A 21,758-nucleotide genomic window follows, 5' to 3' on the forward strand; every position below is an offset into this window, starting at 1 on the left:
AAAATATATATTCTTGACACTACTCATGCCCCTTGATGACGGTGGCGGATTCACACGAACACGGGGAGGGGGCAGGGGATCAGGGCAGAGAGCGGGGCGGTTCGCAAGGGCACCTCCTTAGCGGTCTGTGGGGAAGTGTGGTGTGAAGGAGAGACTGTGCCATGGCAAAGGGGCGGTGGGCATCACCTGGTTTTAAAGAAGAGGGCTCCAGCGAGAAATGTCCCACTACGCCGGGCAACCGAACGGGAAGGGGAGGGTCCTGTAGAAAAAGGGAAGGGTGCGTCATGGGGTGAGATTTGTGTTGGGGCCGCACGTTGGAGATTACATGGTGGATAGTCCAAACCAGGGCCGGGCCGGCAAAATCCGGGGCCCTGTGCGGAATGAAAAAATGGGGCCCTATCTCACAAAAAAAGAACTAACGAGCAATTATAATGTATATATGTCTTGCAGGAAAAATTATAATGTATATAATATAATCGATAAATCGCGTGTGCACATGCGGCCACGCGAGGTCGTTATCAGCACCCCTCCTCCCCACGTGATTCGTGCGACTTCAATACATCGTACCTATAAAATCTCCCCTGGTCAGCGTACACCAGCTGGTATGGCACTCGTATTTGCCTCTGCGCCTGCAGCAAGTGGCCCACATGGCAGCCTCATGCATTGAAACGGCTGGCGCGTCGATAGGAATTGATTGCATGGCAGTGCCAACGGCAAGCTGCACCAGGTGGGGACGAGACGCGCATTGATCACACTTAAGTCACAACGGCTAGCTGCATGATGCTCCTCTCGGTGTTTTTATGCTTCCCTGCTTCACCTGGCCATTCTAAGTTCTTTCCCTTCTCCATCTCTCCCAGCTTTGCCTGGCTTCCCAAGCATGTGTTCGTCCATGTCCCACAGTAGTTCAACACCACCTCCATCGCACCACACGGCCAATCAGATGCCATCCTCCTGTTCATGAAACCAGAAAGAAAATGGAGTGTTTGTGTGGTCCATCGAACATACTATTACTACCTCGTAACCCAACCAACCTTGTCATCAAGGGCCGCATATTTGTTCTCCAGCCTAGGAGTTCTTTTGTCGTCTAGGTCAACAAGGTCCGATTCTGGGCTAAGTTCAACAGAATCCAATAAATCTGCAAATCTTCCACTCGGGTCGTCCTCGGTAACCTCTCGTAGCATGCCTAACCTCCCCGACTCGTTCTCAAAAACAGCAGAATCGGGATAAACAGCCATCCCCCACGCCCCTCCCAAGCACACAAATCCGCTACTTGACCCCAAATTCGTCGACATGCTATGGAGAGCGGTGGAGATGGGGGGGAGCTGATTAGAGGTCGACATCACTCTGATGCGATAATCCTCCTTTTCTAAAAACATGGAGGAATCAACAGACAGAAGCAAAGATTCGACGGCTAACCTGAATTTCTCTGTTTCTACACAAGCCATGCCCTCTTTCCCCTCCTGAGCTTCAACTTGGACGAGGCTCGAAGATGTACAGTACTAAAGAACCAGGGAAAGCATTTATGACCCAACGTCAAGAGCACTTATGCCACCCCCCAACGAATTGCGGGTAACAGACAAGGCTGTATTCTCCTACAAACATAAATTCGTTGTGGACCACTCACTGACTCACAAAGGGGTATACGGGGCGTATCCCATTTAAGTAAGCAATTACGATGTGCAGTATTGCGCGTGGGGCTATATTAGGTAGCAATCACAAAGCGCTCACGGACGCTCGCGATTACGGCATCGCGTGGCCGCATGTCCTGAAAATTCGCATCCATAATATAATGTCTTACATAAAAATTGGACATATAAAAAAGTCATACCTATGCAACTCCCGATTGCTATTTATTTGAACATCCTCATTGTTGCAGTATTCTTTGAAATGAAATCTTCAATGATATCCTCAGAATCAATCTTCTCCAAGACTTCACACCCAAGTGCTATTGTGGCCAAATCATTGAGTCTTTGTTGTGTCATAGTAATACGCATATAGGATTTCAATAGTTTCAATTTAGAAAAACTTGCGGTGCTTCTTTTCTAACAAATTTGTCCATGCCTCCTTTATAAGATTTATTAATTAAATTTTGTTCTTCTGCTCTTTTTTTGTGTGCTTATAGCTAGGCACCAGACTGATCTTTCCCCATGATGACTTAAATCTATATTATTGAAACACAAGATTAAAAAAATGAATACAATGAAATTGAAGTTATACAGTAGCGTATATCAATTGGAGATCACGCGTCAACGTTTGTCACTTAGACGAACTGTCTAACTCACCTAGTTTATGGGTCCTGCACGGATGAACTGGGATCGATCCGACGAGTCTCGGCGGCGGCCTGAATCAGATCGCGGGATCGATCTGATGAACAGATGAAGTGATCAGTGATGATGCGAACGACGAAGGCGACGAGATAATCTTTTCTTACCGAAGCTGCGATAGCACGATCACGTCTACAGACTCCAGATTTCAATTTGAAGACGTTTCGGCGAGCCGCGAGCACCAGATCGATCGAGAAGGGAGCAGAGGGAGACCAGGAGACGGAGACGGCGTATAGGGAATAGCGATCCTGTTTCTTTTACATCGGCTAATCGATTCGATCTATCGATCGCTGAGCACCAGAGCCGATCGATGACCTGCGCACCTGGCCTACAGGCCCACTGGCCCAGGTCGCTCGAGGCAACTTGCCTAGAGGCCCACTGGCTACGGTCCAGGATCTGCCAAAGCACGATAAAGGCGTCCAGGGTAAATCATGCTAACGCATCCTCGGACGGTCGGACCGACAAGAGGCAGGCATGTACGCCGCACTAAAAGCATCTATAGTCGGGTGCCTTAAATCCGTCTCATACGTTTGCGTGGATCGGTCATTGATCGGTCATGATTTTCTGATCCAGACATGCTTCTTAAATAAGCCTCAAACGTCTGGGCTGATCGGCACCCTCATATCCAGCTCAAATATGGAACGGATATAAGGCGCCCGTCACATCGTACCTGACAACCCGACGTCACCGTAAATTGCACCAAATTCATCAAACCCTTCCTTCTTCTCCTGCCGCCCTCCAACCTTTCCCACGCCCTGAGCCTCACTATCCTTCAACATTGTTGCCAATCCTTACCACTTCCGATCCATCGCCGGAGACGTTATCCAGATCGCTGCGACGGAGACGCAGTCCGCCTCGTCTGTCGGCGGGATCCCTTCTTCGTCTACGACTTGCAAGGCATAGAATGTCGCCTGGAAGTTGCGGTGATGCCGACAGCGAGAGAGGGAGGCGGCGGTGGCGTCGCAAGGAGGTCAGGACATGGTAGCGCAGCTGTCTCCTCGGCCGTGCCCGGATCCCCGCACCCCTTCCGTTCGGGGGAGGCATCCCAGATGCAGGCGGAGCAAGGAGCCCGGATGCAGGCAGATCAGGACGAGCACGACGCATTCCGTTTGGAGCAGGCGCTCGGCCAGTGATCCGAGGCCATCCGTCACTAATCTCCTAGCCACGTATAGGTTGAATTTGGGTGGGGGTGGGGGGGGGGGCGGACGGTTGGATTTTGGGGAGCGTGCTAGGCGCAAGTTTGATGTCCGTACACCCTTGGACGTATGAGAAAAAATTAGTTTTAACCTTCGAGATGACCTTAATTAATTACTTTTTTGATTCATGTACATGAATTGTAGCCCGTAGCAACGCACGGGCATTATGCTAATAAGAATAGGGTGTGCGTGTGTGCGTTCATAGATGTGAATGTATGCGCGCGTGAGTGATGTACTGACGTTAAAAAAAAATGCGCTGGGCCGCTCGCACTTCGCGCAAGGCTGACGGTAACGGCACGTCGCACGAGGAAAAAGGAAATCGAAATTGCGCAGGGCCGAGTTCGCTTGCCGACGGTCGTCCGCTGGATAAGCCTCCCGCGAAACAACTTCAGGAAAACAGATAGATAGCGGACACCAGGCGTGCCGGCACGTCGCACGGAGCTAACGGTGACGCCGCGGTAGCGGCCCGACGACCGTCGCCGACTGTTCGCCGAAGATTCCAGCGGCGGTAGGCCCAGGGGTAGGTCAGCTCGGCTCCGTCCCGGGTCGGCTCGGCTCACGCCGCGCCAGCCAAAACCCCCGCGGCTCCGCACCCGCGGAGACCATCGATCCATTCGGTCTCTCTCTGCTCGCTCGCCCCACGCCTCCTCTCGCCGCCGCCGCCGCCCGCAGCTAGGGTTCCGGCCGCCGCGGATCCGCCCGCCCGCCTCCTCGCCCCGCGGCAGATCGCCCCCCTCCCCAGATCCCCCGGCGCCGAGGTCCCCGGCGCCCCAGCGCCCCGCCACCGCAGGTATGCTCCCCCCGCGAGGGTTCGCCGCCTCCCTCCCTCCCCTCTCTGCTGTGCCCGTGCGCTTGTGCGCCCGGATCGGGAAGGACGGACGGGCGGACGCGCGGCGCTCGCTTGCCTGCCTGCGCCCGCGCTTGCTCGGTCCCGCTCGCAGGCCCACGGCCTAGATCTGCGGGATCCGGGGGAGCGATCCGCCGGGATCGGCGGAGGGGGCCGTCGCTCCGGCCGGATTTCGTCCGCCCCGGCTTCCGCCAGCTGGTTTTGCTGCGTACGGGATGCTTTGCGTTCTTCCCCGTGTGACGACGTAGCTAGCCTTGTGCCCTTGTGCGCTTGCGTTGCCGTGCAGCTCCGGCTAGTGCTGAAGTAGCACGGTGGAAGGAGTCACTGTAGAGCCCAGTGGCCCACGCTCGTCTACTTGTCTACTTGGTTAGCTTACCGCGTCATTAAGTGTTCATCGTCGCCGCATAATTTTGTGGAGCAGCAGTAGAAGCCAACGCTAGTTCATCTAGGATTGGAACTGAGTATTTACGATTATTGTTTGCAGCCGTGTTGCACATTGTTCATCGTCTCATGGTGCCACCATTGTATTGTTTCGCTTTATGTGAAGATCTCTTGGTAAGGTCAGTCTTGCCTTGCCAAATGAGTCGATCGCAGTTTCCCTTTTCGTTAGCACCCTCTGTGTCACTTATATATATCTGCTTCTAGTATCTAGATTAGGTTGTTGAGATGCGAACCTCTGTTTTGGATGCTTTTGATAGCAGAAGCTTATTATACTAAGCATAATGATCTCCAGACGTAAATGCAATGCTAGGTACTCATTCTGGTAGCTTATGCATGTTAAGGTATGATGGCCGTGGCTGGTGTCTAGTCAATCTTTAATAAGTACTCCCTTATGGGATGGAGGGAGTAAATAATAACACAATTTGTGTTTGGGATCTATGCACCTTTGTGTTTTATATTTGCCTACGCATTTAGTTCCAAGTTTCTTATCATGCTTATATGCAGCAGTAATGCTGAGCTTCTTATGTTGTGCATACAGGCATGATGAGTCGCCAACAGCAGCATGAACCTCTTAGGACTTCAGCTAATGGAGCCCCCCACCGGAAGCTTGATAGGGAGGGTAGTGGAAGGCATGATAGTAAATCACACCTGATGAGATCTTCATCTGGTGGTTTTACCAGTGCAGGTGAATATCTCATCATTTTTTTGTACGGTAATACTGTGAAAGAACTACCGTTGATAAGGTTCTATTTGGCTTTAGAGAATGGAGGCAAACTAGGTCATGCAAACCCTTCACGGGATCGACTAGTCTATGTTATGACACAAATTATTGGGCATCATGTGGACGTGCATGTCAAAAATGGATCTGTTATCTCTGGAATCTTCCACGCAACAAACACCGATAAAGACTTCGGTACCTCCTCACTCTCTTTTCCCCCTGATCTATCTCTATGCTTTGTTTAAACCTTTTTAGCACTTATTTACGTCTTACTTGGTGACGTTTCCCCTAGATTTTATTTTCCTTGCATTCTCTATGTACTTAGAATCAAACCCTGTTGCAGGAATTATCTTAAAAATGGCACAGCCGATAAAGGATACTTCTGTGGGAGGACAAACTAATCCCACTGATGTTGTAAGAAAGCCGGAGACTATGATAATACCAGCACGGGAGCTTGTTCAAGTTTTTGCCAAGGTTTGCTCTCCTAGCAAACAAACAAACAACAATTCACTTGACTGTGGTTATAATTCTTAGCTGACTTCATTGTTTATTTATATGCACCATGGATGTTACTTTGGACTTGACTTGCATCTTCCATGAATTGTTGCCCTATCTTTTGCATTCTTGTGTAATGACTATCTCTTGATAAATTATTAGGACGTAACACTAGGCGGTGATGAACTGCCAAAAGGTCCTGTCCATGACAAAAGGAAAGACTTGATGATAGATTCTGCCATCTCTCGTTCTCATTTCCCTGAAGAGAGGGAGCTTGAACGCTGGGCACCAGATGGAGGGGATTCAGACTGCATCGAATTGGAAAAATTTGACAGAAAGGGGCATAGGTAATGGAAAACTAAGTGAAGACTTATCTTGATGTTTGTTTGTAACATTCAATCTTCTCATTGTGATTCAAATGGTTATGGAAGTGGTAATCAATTTACTTGAGATACCTGGAATTGTCTCTTGCTAGTAGTCATTGCATGTATATCTTCCTTGTTCATCCACTTCATGTTGATGTGATGTATATTTTGGTTTTGTAGAAGTAAAGACAAATATTCTTTTTTTAAAAACACCTTGCCAAGCTATGAAAAATATTCACGTGCTATGTCAGTATATTGCTTTGCCTGTCGATAGGTAGGCATTTTTTGTTTAGGTTAATGCTCTACCAAAGTTCTTGCATAAATTTACTGTATGGAAATTTCACTGTCAATCGTGATCACATCATTAGTACTTGTTAGAAACTATGAACTAAGCAAAAGAACAAGTTTATGCAGAAATTGTTTTTTGTTGATAAACCTGTTGACACGATTTTTTTGGTTACATTCTTGAACATACCTTTGTGGAAATTGATTTTTATTGCTAAACCTGTTGGCATGATTTTTTTTTGGTTACATTTCTTGAAAATACCTTTGTGGAAATTGATTTTTATTGCTAAATCTGTTGGCATGATTTTTTTTGGTTACATTTCTTGAACATACCTTTGTGGAAATGGCGCTTTTTTATTATATATCATGACAGTGCTGGCGTTATACATGTTTTTCTTGTTATATCGATTTTTTCATCATGATGATTAATTGTCAGTATGTTTGTAGGAGCTGGGACCAGTTCGAGACAAATGCAGCTTTGTTTGGGGTAAAGAGTACTTTCAATGAAGATCTTTATACCACAAAGCTTGAGCGAGGTCCTCATATGAGAGAGCTTGAAAAGCATGCTTCAAGGATAGCCCGAGAAATAGAGGGTGAAGATACAGAAGATCTTCATCTTGCCGAGGTAGGCTTCTCTGCACTTATGGCTAAATATGTTTATGGTATAGGTGCTTGTTAGTTTCATAATTTTTTCACTACTTCCACTTGTGGTGTGCTTGGTGGATGGACATCAAAGGAAGTATTGGCAGACCGCGTAAAAATATAACAGACAAACACATGCACAATAATTTAGACAAAATGTCTGAAATGCTGGGGTTACTTATGCAGGAAAGAGGTTTATACTTGGATGAAGATTTGGAGCATGATGAAGAGATCAAATATTCTGCAGTTTGGAGGGATACTGATACCACAGTTAAACCCTTTACGAATGTCTCAAGCAGGCCAGGCAGCATGGATACTAAAGATTTGCCAGTGTGTTCATCAACAGTGGTATGGAAATGAAACGACGTTACATATGCTTTATTTCCACCATTTGGCATGATAATTGATCTAATGCATATGTTAGTAAAAATTGGAAAAGAGTAATGTCGACCGTGGTCTTAAATTTAGATGAGTGTATCCAACAATCAAGCTTGATTTAGATTGAACTAAGTTGGCATGCCATCTCTAAGTAGTCATACTTTGGTCCTTTACTTAAGTACACTACTTTTGGGGAACTAAATTCCTCAGGTCCCAGGATTTGACTGTAAGTTTAAGGAGCTCTTATGCATTAGACCCAGAGATTTGGTTTGAACACTGTTACACCAATTTAAGTGTAAGGATCTGCATGGAATTTTCTTAGAAGAAGACAGCATACAGAATAGTATTTCCCCCCATAATGAATCAACTAAAGCGTCTTCATGAGTTCTACTTAAGTCATAATTAAAAGTATGGTTGTATGCCTTTGTCATTGTTTTAAGTGGTATAAATTTGGTGACTCTTTGGCCTTGTCTCAAACATGGCCAGTTGGCCACATCTGTTTTGTTACTGCTAGGTTTTATTGAATTTTTAATTTGTGGGAGGTTTTTATTTTCTGGGATTTCCCAACTGTTTCAAGAATTTATTGCTTAAGAAGTAGACCTTTTCATTTATTCAGCAGCACCTTTTGTAAAATGATGTATTTATGAAACAACAAATATTCTAATGCGCTAATCTATGACCATTTCTTTTGAATACCATCAAGTGTTTAATATCAGTTCGTATTTTGGACTTGTAGGATGACAAATCATCTTCCCATATATTTGGTGGTACTCATTTATCTGCCACTGCTGCAACTGGAGAGCTAGCATCTGAATACCAGTCAAACAAGCTTTTGCCTGCTGATGCTAACAGGTACAAAATCTTCTGCATAGGTCGCAAGTTAGCAATCCTCATGGTGGGAGTTTACCTGGTTTGTGCATTGGTTGATTCATCATGGTCACATGCCTCTCCTTATATGTGGAGGGCTTTCTTGATCCCTAAGTAGTACTGTCTACAGTTTGAAGGATGCAATCATAACCAATCCCATAGGCCCAACTACTGGCCCCACACTCCTTAGTTAGATCACTAGGGATGTACTTTTCCTTTTCCCTAACAGTTAGTGTATGTCACTCTTTGAAACATGTAGGCACCCTAGCCCAGCAGTAATATACTAAATTTTAGCCAAACTTGGTGTAACTCGTGGCGACCGATTTGGTGGCACACAGAATTTGGTTTAACTCAACCTTGTGTGGCAGCCTGTGTCAGACTGAACACACAACTTTTGTGTACTGTTTCTGTGAAACTACTTATGTTTCCGTTTCTGTGTTTTGACCTATTTGGGACTTTGTCCAACTAAGTTTGAGCCTAGTTCTGTTTCTTACAAGCAAACGGTTCTTCAACTTCTCGTTTGGGTAACCATATGATTTGTCTTGGAATAAGATGGTTTAGGATATTTAATGCTAGCCATACTGCAAACTTATTTCAAGCGGATGCTAAAGAAGCAGGCACTACCATGTTAGTGCTTTTATCCATCCTTGATATGGTTCAGAAACACTGCTAGCAGCCTATAGCCCTATCATCACTTCCTCTCTGATGCTTCCTTTGACTATGAGTTCCAGTTTTATTGTTTTTGACACTTCTATTGTTAATCTTCAATCTACATCTTTTAACGAGTTGTTTTACGTTCCCTTATCCCCAGGAACACTGTTCGCAGTCTACCATCATTGTCTCTGATGCTTCCTTTGTCTTTGAGTTTCATTTTTATTGTTTTTGACACTTCTTTAAATCTTCAACATTCCTGCTTGCTGTTGCTAATGTGCTGTTCATTATCATGACTGTAGACACCCTTAGCATGGACATTCTAGGATAGTGGTCAAATATATTGATTTGTAGTATAGTGATTGACACATTACTATGAACCCTAGGTTGGATGGCAAGAGAAGTAAAGATAGTAGCGGTGGCAAAGACAACAGGATCTTGCAACCTGAGAATACTGTAAGCTTCCCTTTTTGCCAATATAATTATTAAAGCACTGCTCGTACCTGAATACCAGACATTCTTTTCATGCCTGAATTTGGATTTTCCTGCTCATTTCAACAGTTACCTGAAGGGGTTAGGCCGCTGATTTCTGAAGGTGAGCAATAAATTATGCCTAATTTGGAAGTTTAATAAATTCGTTCTTTGCACTTCTTAAAATGTGTTGTTGTCACATGAGTTTCATATTAGCTGCTAGGTCTGGTTATTCTTGATTTTGTGCGTTCGGTGTGGTACTTTGGGCTCTTTTGAAATGTAGTTGAATGGGCCAAGAAAATATCACAATGTATTGTTCTGTTGTGTTGTATTCACCAGCGATAGATGGTGTCCTGTCCTGTTAGTCAGTACTTAAATTTGATCCAGTCATGTACTCCCTCCGTCCTTTAATGAGTGTACTTCCAACTTTGTTGGAAAGTCGAACCTTTTTATGTTTGACCGTATTTATACAATAATACACCAACATTTATGTCACCAAATTAGTAGCATTAGATTCAGGATAAAATATATTTTCATCATATACCTATTTGGTTTCATAAACATTGATATATTTTTGCACAAACTTGGTCAAACTTTGAGATAGTTTGTCCTTCCAACAAAGTTGGAAGATCCAACAAAGTTGGAAGTACACTTTTTAAAGGACAGAGGGAGTATATAACAAGTAATGCTACTATTTAAACGGAATCATTTCTTCACTAGACCATGCCAGGTGGATTACACTTCTGGCAGCTGCAAATGTTGGTGCTCATGCATTTGAAGGTTTCAAGCTTCTTGGATTGCACATTTTTGCTCTGGAGGGAGGAGATTTAGATCCTCTGTTTATTAGTTTTGTTGATCTTATCATTATTTTGTGATTGATAGTTTTATTTTGTCAACAATGACAATAATACTAATAATAACAACCCTTGATTCCCTTTCACCCATGAAATGGTACTCATCTGTTTGTTTGACTTGTCCCTTTTGAAGGCAAAATCTAGTGGCCTTGTTAGTTCTAATTTCTTTCAGCTGCAACATTCTAAATTCTATGAATTGTTTCCAGCAGCAGAGTGTATGATACTTATGTAATCTTGTGACAGATTTGGAAGGAACACCTTCAAGGTCGCGTGCATCTGAGCCTTCATCTTCTGGCCAAGGGAACAAGTCATCAGATGGTTTGGCACCAGATTCGACTCTACCCAGCAAACTTCCTTCTGCGCCTGAATATGTGAATTCCTCTCAAAGACCTGGCAGTTCTACACCATTAACACCCGAGCGTGTTGCTGCAAACTCAGCTGCGAGTGCTGCTCCAGGCTTATCACCAAGTTCTTCGATGGGATCTCTTAGCTCAGACAAATCAAGTTTGAATCCAAACGCTAAGGTCAGGATGTAATGGAGAGATGTATATCATATCTGGGTTTTTTGCATTGGTGTTTCGTTGGTCACCTGTGCCAAGTGCACTGACAATTGGTTTTCCGTACCAGGAATTCAGATTGAACCCTAATGCTAAGAGTTTCACTCCCTTGACTTCTCCGAGGCCACCTCATCCTCCAGCGCCTGATGCAACATACTATTATCCTAATAACATGGGAGCTACTCCTGGACCTGGTTTACCAGTTGGCATGGGGGTGAGTTTCTACTTCTTTTGACAGTTGCTAAGTTACTTACCATTTATGTGAAATGGTTGCAATATTTGAATTCAAATGGATGCATCTACTTATACACCTATAAAAGCATGAAGGGCGGAGGACCAAAACCATCTCAGCCATGGAACCATGCTGATGTGATGGTTTAAATCACCCCAATGTTTAGCACCAACACGTTTAATGCTCTGATTACTCACCACTTTCACTGGTTATAAACAAGTTTAGGCTCAACAACATTCCATGAAATCTGTCGCGCAACTAATATCCTGCCAAATATGAGCATTCAATTAATATTTTGCCTAATATCAACAATTAATATCTTACCTAATATTAGTGCGCATTGCGTGTACGTGATTATTGGTCTTGTATAGTTGTCTCAGTTATGAACATTTTTGTTCGTTTTTACCCCAAAAGAATTGTGAAGAGTGACAGTGGAAAGTTCAAAGAAACTAATCAGCCAAACAGTTAACCTGGCACCAAAGCTTTTCTTAATTGCTGTGGCCCTTCACTATTTTCCAAGGTCCAACATAGGCGTGCATAGGCTGATTAGTTAAAGAAAATAATATCTAGGTTAAGTTTCCAAGTGTGCTTTCAGTTGAACCAATTAAATAGTACTCCCTCTGTCCGGAAAAGCTTGTCCCAAGCTTGTTTCTCAAATGGATGTATCTAGCACTAACTTGGTGCTAGATACATCCATTTGAGGGACAAGCTTTTTCGGACGGAGGGAGTTGAGAATTCCTTATTTGACACTACTTGAAAATGTGATTCCTTATTGGCCCTGGAAAAGTTTTTCTTCCTTATTTGACACTTGGTCTAAATTTCTTTCCTTATTTGACACTTTAGTTCATTTTGACCACTAATGATGTTAAACAAGGATATGAAAAGATGCTTTTGCCCCTAGTGCATTATGTGACCAAAATTTTGTACTCCCTCCGTCCGGAAATACTTGTCATTAAATTGGATGTATCTAGAACTAAAATACATCTAGATACATCTATTTCAACGACAAGTATTTCCGGACGGAGGGAGTACAAGACAAAAGCAACATTACTATATTTAGTCAAAGGTTCAATGACCAAATGAGCCTTATTTTCTTGCGAGGACCAAATGAGCCTTGATCAAGTAACACATATATAATCGTCAGTTTGACGCACCCTTCTGATGTCATAATTATCCAACACAAAAAATGTCATTCTTACATGTACAAGTTTAAAAACCTACGGACAATAATGAAGATAAGAAAACAGTGTGCAAAAGTAAGCCCATAGCTGCTCCTTTTTTGTACACTTGTGAGTTAAGAGCTAACAAGATGACTCACAATTAAAAGAAACCAATGGTGAAAAAATGGAGATTGTGATGCTGTGAAGAGCTGCCTGCCTAGAGTCGAGGTTGCGGTGCCTTACGGCTTGATCGTTGTCAGCCTTATCTCTTTCTCATGTATCCAGTGTATCTCAGCCTCCACCAAGCTAATCAATGGACAATGCTCGCTCATCGGGTTCACCCACCACGACTCCAAGCACAAACTGAGACTTTAGAGATATCACTTGATTCTTGGAAGTCATGTACCTGCATATCAGCAGATACCAAGTACACAAACTGAGAATTCCGTACAGATACGATGAAAGATATTATATGATGAGAATAAAACTCTCTAGAAAATAAGGAACTGACCAATCATCAGAAATCGATAGAATTTACCCATTCAATAATGTTTTAGCAGGCACAGCTCTCCTTCACTGACCAATTCCACAAGGAACACACCGAAACCGTATACATCACTCTGTATGGAAAAAAAGTCATGCAACAAATTCTCCACTAAAATAAAGCACGATAAATTGGTACTACTGCATGCTAGGAATTCTCTCTAGCATAAATCCTATAATGATCAGAGTTACATTTTATTTATTATGCGTTGGTTCTTGAATATTGTACATTCTATTTGTGTCCCCTTGTAAAAAGGCTATGCTAATTTCTAGCGCTTTGTCAGTGATTGCTGCAACCTTTTCTTGTGCTAACTATGCCTGTAAATGATTTATTTCTGTATTGCTGTACCTCACTATGGTAATTATGTTGCAGTTCCCACAGGCGTATGGTGGCCAGCCTGTTGTTTACAATGCTCCGCCTGGATCTTCTCCCCAGGGTTACATGCATCCTTCTGGGCAACAGGTGAGACAGCTTACGTGAAATGAACTTCACTATGCATTCCTAGTTTCTTTACAGCCCCAGGTATCATGTTTCGGCTTATTGTTGACATGCTGTCATGCTTATTTTTCTAATGATCTGATATAGGAATTACAAGTAGACCTAGGCTGGGCTCTCTTGGCTCTATATGGCTATAACTTACGTTGATGTTACACACTGGTGTTTATTAATTGCCTTATGTTTGGACGGCGAGTTTACATTCGATGCTATTATATAGCTGTTCATTTCCTGCCGAATTTCCATATAAGCTGATGCGTCTGGATTACTTGGTATTTGCTGAGTACTATTGTGCTAACTACCTTTGTTTTTTATCTGCAGTATGGGCAGCAAATGATGATGGGGCAGACCCGCCCTGTCTATTATTATCCACCTGTAAGCCAACATACATGCCTCTTTTGATATGAGATGTTGCACACCCCAGCTCTGTTTAAGTTGGAGATGCAAATCGTCCATTCTAATCGTGTCTTGTTATAATCTGCTTTGCAGGAGATGCAGCAACAATACAGAGGAAGGAACTTCTAGGTAGACCGATTTTGTTACTCTGCAATGTGGAACTCTGCAGTGAAATCCCCATTGGCGGGGAATGCTAACCAGGCCGACGCGCCTCTAGGCGGGAAAAGAACTGGCGATGGCCTCTGACTTCAACCGTGCGTGTTTTGTCGCCAGGACGAAGATCACCGTTGTTCCTTCTGCGGCAGTGTTCGAGTCTGAAGCGGGCTAACTCGGATTTATTGTTCTTATTTACACCATAGACGCGATGTTGTAAATTAAAAATGGAATGCCATCTATTTTGTGTGCCCCTGGGATGATGATGTTCTCAAGTGTGTGGGTGGTGGGTCCGTTCCTTTTGTAATACTTGGTGTTTGATGTCTACATCTTGCTGATTTATTTAAGACTTGTTTGGGAATCCGAAAACTGAAGAGTACAACAGACCGTCGGATACTGTGGTGCTATTGAATTCTAGTATGTGAAATGTTGCATGAATTCGGGTTCGAAGAAGTCATATTTGGAAGCTTCCGGTCAAGTAAGAATGATTAGAATCAGCCAGCCGGTCATGCGTAGCGTTCCACCACTCGTGCAGCCGTTGGATCCATGGTCCATCGGACGGTGCACAGTGTACATCTTAGTGCAACACAACAGGTGTTGCAAAACACCTGATTGTAACATGCTAAATGTTGTGAAACCAGGAGTCTTCCGCTCTAGATAGCCGCACTGGTCTCCGCCACCTTCACAAAATTTTGGAAACATCATTTGTGTTGCAGAAGTCCTTTTGCAACAGCACCCATATTACAAAAAAGTTAAGACAAGAGAAAAAAATAATCCACAACATCATCTGTGTTGCAGAAGTCGTTCAGCAACAACACCCATGTTGCAAAAAAGTTTAGACGAAAAAATAAAAATTCTGTAACATAACCTTCCTTGCAAATATTTCTGCAATATATAGTTTGTTGCAAAGAAGGATTTCACCATAATGCCTTTGTTGCACCGGTGAGGAAAGATCCGTGCCGCTGGATAACGCCGGATCAAATGACTGTCGTGGCGGCGGACCTTTTTAGGCCGACGCGTAGCGCCGCCCTTGCAACAATTGTGCTTCCGGAATATTTGTTGGATGTTAGGTAAGAATTAAAAGGTGGATATATGAAGGACGGCGTTTCAAAGCCCGAGCTCTCGTCTGCTCCTGCTATAAAGATACTATGTTCTATTCCCTCCGTCCTTGCAAGGTAACATAGCTTACAGAAACATCTTATATTATAGGACGAAGTGAGTAGTTGCGTAAAATTTCACGGCGATATAGCATTAGATACTGTGTTCTAGGTGTGTAAAATTTCACGGTGATATGGCATTGGAGAACTCTATATTAAAATAAATATCATGGCTCGAAAAATGTGTACAAGGAGCATCGGATTCTTTTCCAGAACACCATGCATGTCATCTCGTCATGGAGTTTTACATGCACGTGAAACCTTGAGTATCTTAGATTTCCAAAAAAAAAATCCAGTTTTTTTTTTCAACTCTGCATTTTTTTTACTTATCTCCTTTCTATCAGCTTTCACACCTGAAGAGGCCAACTCTTTTACAAGCTACACCATCACCTGCAGGTTTATACTCCCTCCGTCCTATAATATAACAACGTTTTTTACGCTAGCTTTTAGTTTTAACCTGGCTCCCATCCTACGTTGTCCCGCATGCAGCAGGTTCCATGCTCTAAGGGCATCTCTGATGTTATTGTTGGTGTACAAAAGTGTGGGTACTTCTGTACCCCTTACTTGTGCACGGACGGTCGCAGCCACGTCTACAGTAGGGCTCGGCAAAGCAGAGGAGGACGGCAGGAAGCGAAACAGGAACAAGGAATATCAAAACAGACGCTCAAAGTGCCGAGCAGCAGGAGGCTGGCAGGGCCACACCCGGCAACGAGCCTTGCCGAAGCGACCTGCGAGGCCCCCGACAAGCTCCTTGTCGGGGCAGCCTGCGAAGAGACCAGCAGGGCCACCACCCTTGGGGTTGAGAGCTCTGACACAATCGATAACGTTAATACCAAGATTTGGAGAGCACATGCCTGGTAGCATGCAGCCCCTCACGAAGATTGGCAACCCACGAATCCACGTGGGATCAGAAGACAAGGCCCCCGGCAAGGCCCTTGCCGGGAACGACTCTAAGGCCCCCGACAAGCCTTGCCGGGGATGATCGCTAGGCCGCGGCCAGACCCGCGCCCGGCAAGGTTTCACCACTTCACCACCACTCCAGTACGACGATAGGCACGCCAGCTAAACAGGCGCCTGCGTGTCGGCATGCAGATCTTCATGGAAGCCTACCATTTCGCCAACACGGCAGCTGGTTGGCCGGCGTGGCGAGGCAAGGAGGAGCGGTGAAGGATGAGATGGCCTCTGTTGCTGTCCCCAATAAAGCGAGAGGACGCGTAGGCAACGCATTAAATGCGCTTGTCCTACGTTGATCGAGCGATAAGCTCGTAGCACTGTAGCTTGCCACCTCGTGTGTGCCCCTGTGGCAACCCCTTTGTGTATAAAAGGAGGCCTGCACGAGAGGGGATTCAGACTTTTGGAAAAAGCTCGCATCATAGCTAGTTTGAAAGTCCAAGAACACACATATAACCAAACAAGGCAGGACTAGGGTATTACGCATTTTCGCGGCCCGAACCTGGATAAAAATCCTCTGTGTGCTAACGCTCGACCTGCTCTTCGTGCAACTACCCCCCGTCGAACGTAGAAGGGATCCTTGTGACCCCATAGGTGATCGGTTTCCTTATCTCTTAAGGGATCTAACCGAGTGAAATTAAAATTTAGGCCAGTCGCATTTCTTATCAGCGCAACTCTTTCCTGACCGTTCGATCAACCCCGCTGGAAAGTCCTCGTCGGATCAACACAACACGTTCACACCTTCACAGGAGCTAGTAGTATATTTTGTTGAACAGATCTTGGAAACTACACAAAAGTGTTGGAGTTAATAGATAAACCGTGTAGGTGAGTTTTGATCGACCGGTCCAATGAAACTTAATTGCGTTACGAGGTCGGCCCATATATACAAAGTTCGAGTTCAGTTAATCTTTGCATGAGGATGATGAAAGGAGTAGGCATGCCTATAATATGTGTAGTTTTCTACAGGAAGAAAAATTACATAAAAGGTAAAACAAAATCAAATAATAATGTTTTCTAAGTAAGAATGAATTAGTGGCATTGGTATTATCCTTTAAGAAGAAGGAAAATAATAATAATAAATAATGACAAAATTTTTCTACTCCCTCAGTCGTAAATTTAAGTCTTTTTAGAGATTCCAACATGGACTACATGCTGAGCAAAATGAATGAATCTACACTCTAAAATATGTGTATATACATCCTTATGTAGTCCCCAGGGAAATCTGTAAAATGACTTATATTTAAAAACAGAGGGAGTAAGAATGAATGAATTACCGACATTGGTATTACGCTTTAAGAAGAAAGAAAATGAAAAAATAAAACGAATAATAACAAAATTTACACGCAATTTACAAAGAAATTACGCTTTCTTTAAATATGCAAAATAAGTATATTATATTGGATTTTTTTTTTACCAAAAAGGAGTTTCTTAAGAAGGAATGAATTAGTATTGGCATTACCATTAAAGAAGAAGAAAATGAAATAAAACTAAGGAAAAATAAAAATAAGAAGCTGTCTAAGAAAGAATAAATTTGTGGCATTGGTATTTCCCTTTAAGAACAAAGATAAATAAATAAAACAAGTAATGATCAAATTTACATAGAAACTACCTTTTTTAATAATATGCAAGAATAAGCATACACTAATAGAAGTTTTACAAAATAAGAAAGAATGAATTAGTGGCATTGGTATTACTTTTCAAGAAAAAAGTAAATGAAACAAAAACTTAAACAAATCAAAATAATAAAGTTTTCTAAGAAAGAATGAATTAGTGACATCGGTATTACCCTTTAAGAAGAAAGAAAATGAAACAAAAAATGAAAATATTTGCACACAATTTACACAAAAAATGTGCTTTTCTATATTATGCAATAATATATAATACTGGATTTTTCATGAATGAATTAGGGGCACTGGTATTACCTTTCAAGAGAAAAAGAACTTGCACACAACTTTGCATTGAAATTGTGCGCAAAGAATAAGCATATAATAGTAAATTTTCACACTCTAGTATAATTTACACACGTACTCCTATTGTATAGTACTTGTGTGTATATGTTTACACACACCCAACATCCCAAAAATATCAACATAGAAAAATAAAACCGAATGGAAAAGAAAACATAAACGAAAGAAAAACTAATACAAAACAGGAAAAAAATAGGCAATGAGTAACAGGTTTCAAGCCCAATAGAAATATCTTCAGCCCCGGAAGCCCTGAAAATTGACAAAAGGAAAAAAACAGCACAAATCTTGACAAAAGAATCAACAGATAAAAAATTTACTTACCCAAGTTTAAATTTCAGGCAACTTACATAGTATTCTTCTAAGATGTGCACAATATAGCAAATAGAAACTGCTGAGCCAGTCCTCAGTGTTTTAGACTCCTAAATTTTCCCGTAATTTTATTTCATATTATTTTTTTTCTAAAAGAGTCAAGTAAAACGTAAAAAATAGCAATATGTTTTTGGTCTTTTTCGGCTCTCATTACATGAGGTGCGCATAACTTCAAAAATCAAAACTGTACCCTGCAAGCCACACAAATAATGTAAAACAACTCAGCGCTGATGGGAACTTGGAGAGATTAATTGCTATCTATCTTCTATTATATTATTAAAACAAGAGACAAATAAGCCACCACGTTCATCCACATATATTAAATTATGAGAACCATTAAAGTTTAGAGATAAGCGGCTCAGATATAAAGATATAGCATTACAATACAATTATGTACATGTACTATTTTGAACATATGATATGTGTCACGTACATGTTTTTTTTGGAGATCGTCGTCACGTAAATGATTTAGTTATGGAAAAGTGCAACCACAAACGTGTGTGAGAAGGACACTACAAAGATTACATGCCATCATCACGTAATCAGTTTCGATTTGAATTAGAAAACAGACAGAAAAAGCAATAGGCAAGCACGCTGTACATGGGCCAACCTGGCACTAATATGAACCCAGTTCACACTCCAGATCGGCCTACCCTTTGGCGAACAATAGCGGGACACGCCAAAAAAGAGTTTTGTCTGAAAAAAATTGAGATCATATAAACATTTTTTTTGCGAATAAGATCATATAAACATTAAAAGGCTAAAAACATCCAGCCAATTGATAGCTCTTATCTTACCAGAAGAATAAACGATAAGTTTTATATATGAAATTCAAAATAAAGGAAAAAATATGTTTATTTATATAAATTTAAAACAAACAAGAGATCATGTTCGTCCACACAGATTAAATTATATTGACCATCAATTTTAGATATAAATGGCCGAGATTTAAAGATATTACGTTACATACCAATATAGTGTATAGCATTATTTGGCCCATATCATGTCTACCACGTACATCTATCTAGGATGGAATAATAATAACTATAAAAAATCGGCAAAAATAACGCCCACACGTATGGACGTTTGCACATCGCCCACACGCTTCCATCGCCACTCATTTTGCCACGTATGAACAGATGACATCAGCAGAAATCTTTTTAGTTTTTGGCTTAAAAATATTTTATCTCCTAATTAAAAAAATGAATTAAAAATCCATTTTCACCATTAAATCCGTCTCGATGAGATCTTCAAAACTAGACCCCATGTTGATATGTTTTGACGATTTTTTTTTGCCCAAAAGTTGCCATGATGTTTACACTGTAGTTGCCATGGTGCTTAAACTAAAGTTGCCATGTGGCAATTTTAGTTTGTAGATCATGGCAATTTTAGTTTTTGATGATGACAATTCCAGTACTTTAACCATAAAAATATTTTTTTGCATGAACCATGGCAATTTTAAGTGCATGTATCATGGCAATTTTAGTTTATGATGCATGGCAAGTCTAGTTTCTTAATTCTCCATTTTATAATATGTCAAAATTTACTTTTTAATATAAAAGAAAATAGCTGAAACATAACATGACAACTTTAGTGTAAACATCATGGCAATTCATGTGCAATAGACATGACAACTTTTAATCAAATTTTTTTTTCGTCGAAATATATTGATATGAAATCTAGTTTTGAAGATCTCGTCGCGAGGGATTTAATGGTGAAAACGGATCTTCAATCGGATTTTTCATTTAAAAGATAAAACATTTTAAAAACTAAAAATCCAAAAAGATTTCCACATGTATGCATGCGATGACATGGTGTAGTCTATATGTTATAGGGCGTGTGGGCGGATTTAGCTTCTAACACATGTGTGGACGTTAGCGTTGTCCTAAAAAATTATCTACAATGGAAAAGTGAAACCATGTTCACGTGTAGAAAAAAGGACACGTACAAATTTACAATTCCTGTTGTACGTGCAAATAAATAAATATGTGATCAAGTCCGATTTGATTTCTTATAGAAGAAAAAACACATCAACCTTACACATGGGCCGACTTGCCACGGTGCCACCCATCAGTCCGTGAACTTTTTTTTAGCAACATCAATCCGTGTTCTTAAATCTTAATAGAGAGCACACACCAAGGTTGGCACCCCTAAAAAAGACAAGCGTAGACAACACTTCTCTCCCTCAAAAAAGAAAAAATGACAACACTCCTCAAAAATATATACACATTTTTGTATGGCCTTCATACACAAATATATACTTGATGATTAATCTTAAATCCGGTCGCCAGCTTTTCAAATGTCACCTATCACCCGTTCATTCTCAGATCGGATGTACCTATACCAAGTAGAAGTGGGGATGGAAAAAAAAGGAAAAAGAAAATAACTAGGTGGTAAAAACTAAAAGGTTGAAACACATGCATGCATCCAATAAATACATAGTTCTTATCGGATGGACACATAATACATTTATGTCTAATGTATGAAGGTCGAAATAGAAAAAAAAACATTTTATGTTTTAGAATGAAGACTGTGTAACATATATAAATAGATAAATTCGACTTTCAATAATACAACTACATTATACAATAAAAATATATATTATATTATTAAAATAGAAGGCATATAAATCAACACGTTCTTTCACATAGACATAAGTATTTGCTTCCTTATCTTAAGATTAACAACCATGATTTATAATTGAACTATCTAAAATATATTTGATCTATAAAAGTATATACGACCAAAATTTATATGTCATTACTTCCCATGGAATACAATGGTGCTCTAATCCGCATCTAAAGGTTGCAGCCCAATTGGTACAAGAGTCATGTTCCGGAAGAAACACAAAGGCAACATGAAGAACACGAAGGACACACAGAGCCTGAGCGTATATTTGTATGGGTAACTAAGGAGAAGAAGGATGATATCTAGAAAAATGGCATGAACGATGATATCCGAAAAAATGACATGAACGATGCATAATTATGTTTACCATCTTTAAGTATCTTTATCCCTTAATGAAAATAGAAGTCTATTAATATTGAGTTATTGGTTGTGAGTTATCCGAGGAATAAAACATGACTAGACATGGTCATGAAATGTATATTTCTAGATTTAAATCTTGACTCAAAACTATCTGAGAAAAATAATAAAAAATAAGCAGCATATCAGTATCCCCTCTCTGCTACAACTACAATATAATGGTTGGTGAAGAAGGTTGAAGAAGACAATACATGACTT

The 21,758-nt window shown here is 41.6% G+C and overlaps 1 protein-coding gene across 2 annotated transcripts; it reads left to right on the plus strand.

Moving 5' to 3' along the window:
* Positions 1 to 4,234: 4,234 nt before the first annotated feature.
* Positions 4,235 to 14,453, plus strand: LOC119322442 (polyadenylate-binding protein-interacting protein 4-like). Of its 2 annotated transcripts, none has more exons than XM_037595927.1 (15): positions 4,235 to 4,310; positions 5,347 to 5,493; positions 5,569 to 5,721; positions 5,870 to 6,000; positions 6,184 to 6,368; positions 7,119 to 7,296; positions 7,500 to 7,661; positions 8,428 to 8,543; positions 9,596 to 9,665; positions 9,771 to 9,804; positions 10,778 to 11,058; positions 11,162 to 11,305; positions 13,400 to 13,489; positions 13,844 to 13,897; positions 14,012 to 14,453. In XM_037595927.1, exons 2-15 carry the CDS (start codon positions 5,349 to 5,351, stop codon positions 14,045 to 14,047), a joined length of 1,779 nt encoding a protein of 592 aa, XP_037451824.1. In that variant the 5' UTR covers positions 4,235 to 4,310; positions 5,347 to 5,348; the 3' UTR covers positions 14,048 to 14,453. The 2 variants fall into 2 exon arrangements, with proteins under 2 accessions (XP_037451824.1, XP_037451825.1); XM_037595928.1 differs by lacking the exon at positions 4,235 to 4,310 and adding an exon at positions 4,909 to 4,927.
* The last annotated feature ends 7,305 nt before the right edge of the window (positions 14,454 to 21,758 follow it).

This window comes from Triticum dicoccoides, chromosome 6B, assembly GCF_002162155.2.
Source record: "Triticum dicoccoides isolate Atlit2015 ecotype Zavitan chromosome 6B, WEW_v2.0, whole genome shotgun sequence".
NCBI classification, from domain to species: domain Eukaryota; kingdom Viridiplantae; phylum Streptophyta; class Magnoliopsida; order Poales; family Poaceae; genus Triticum; species Triticum dicoccoides.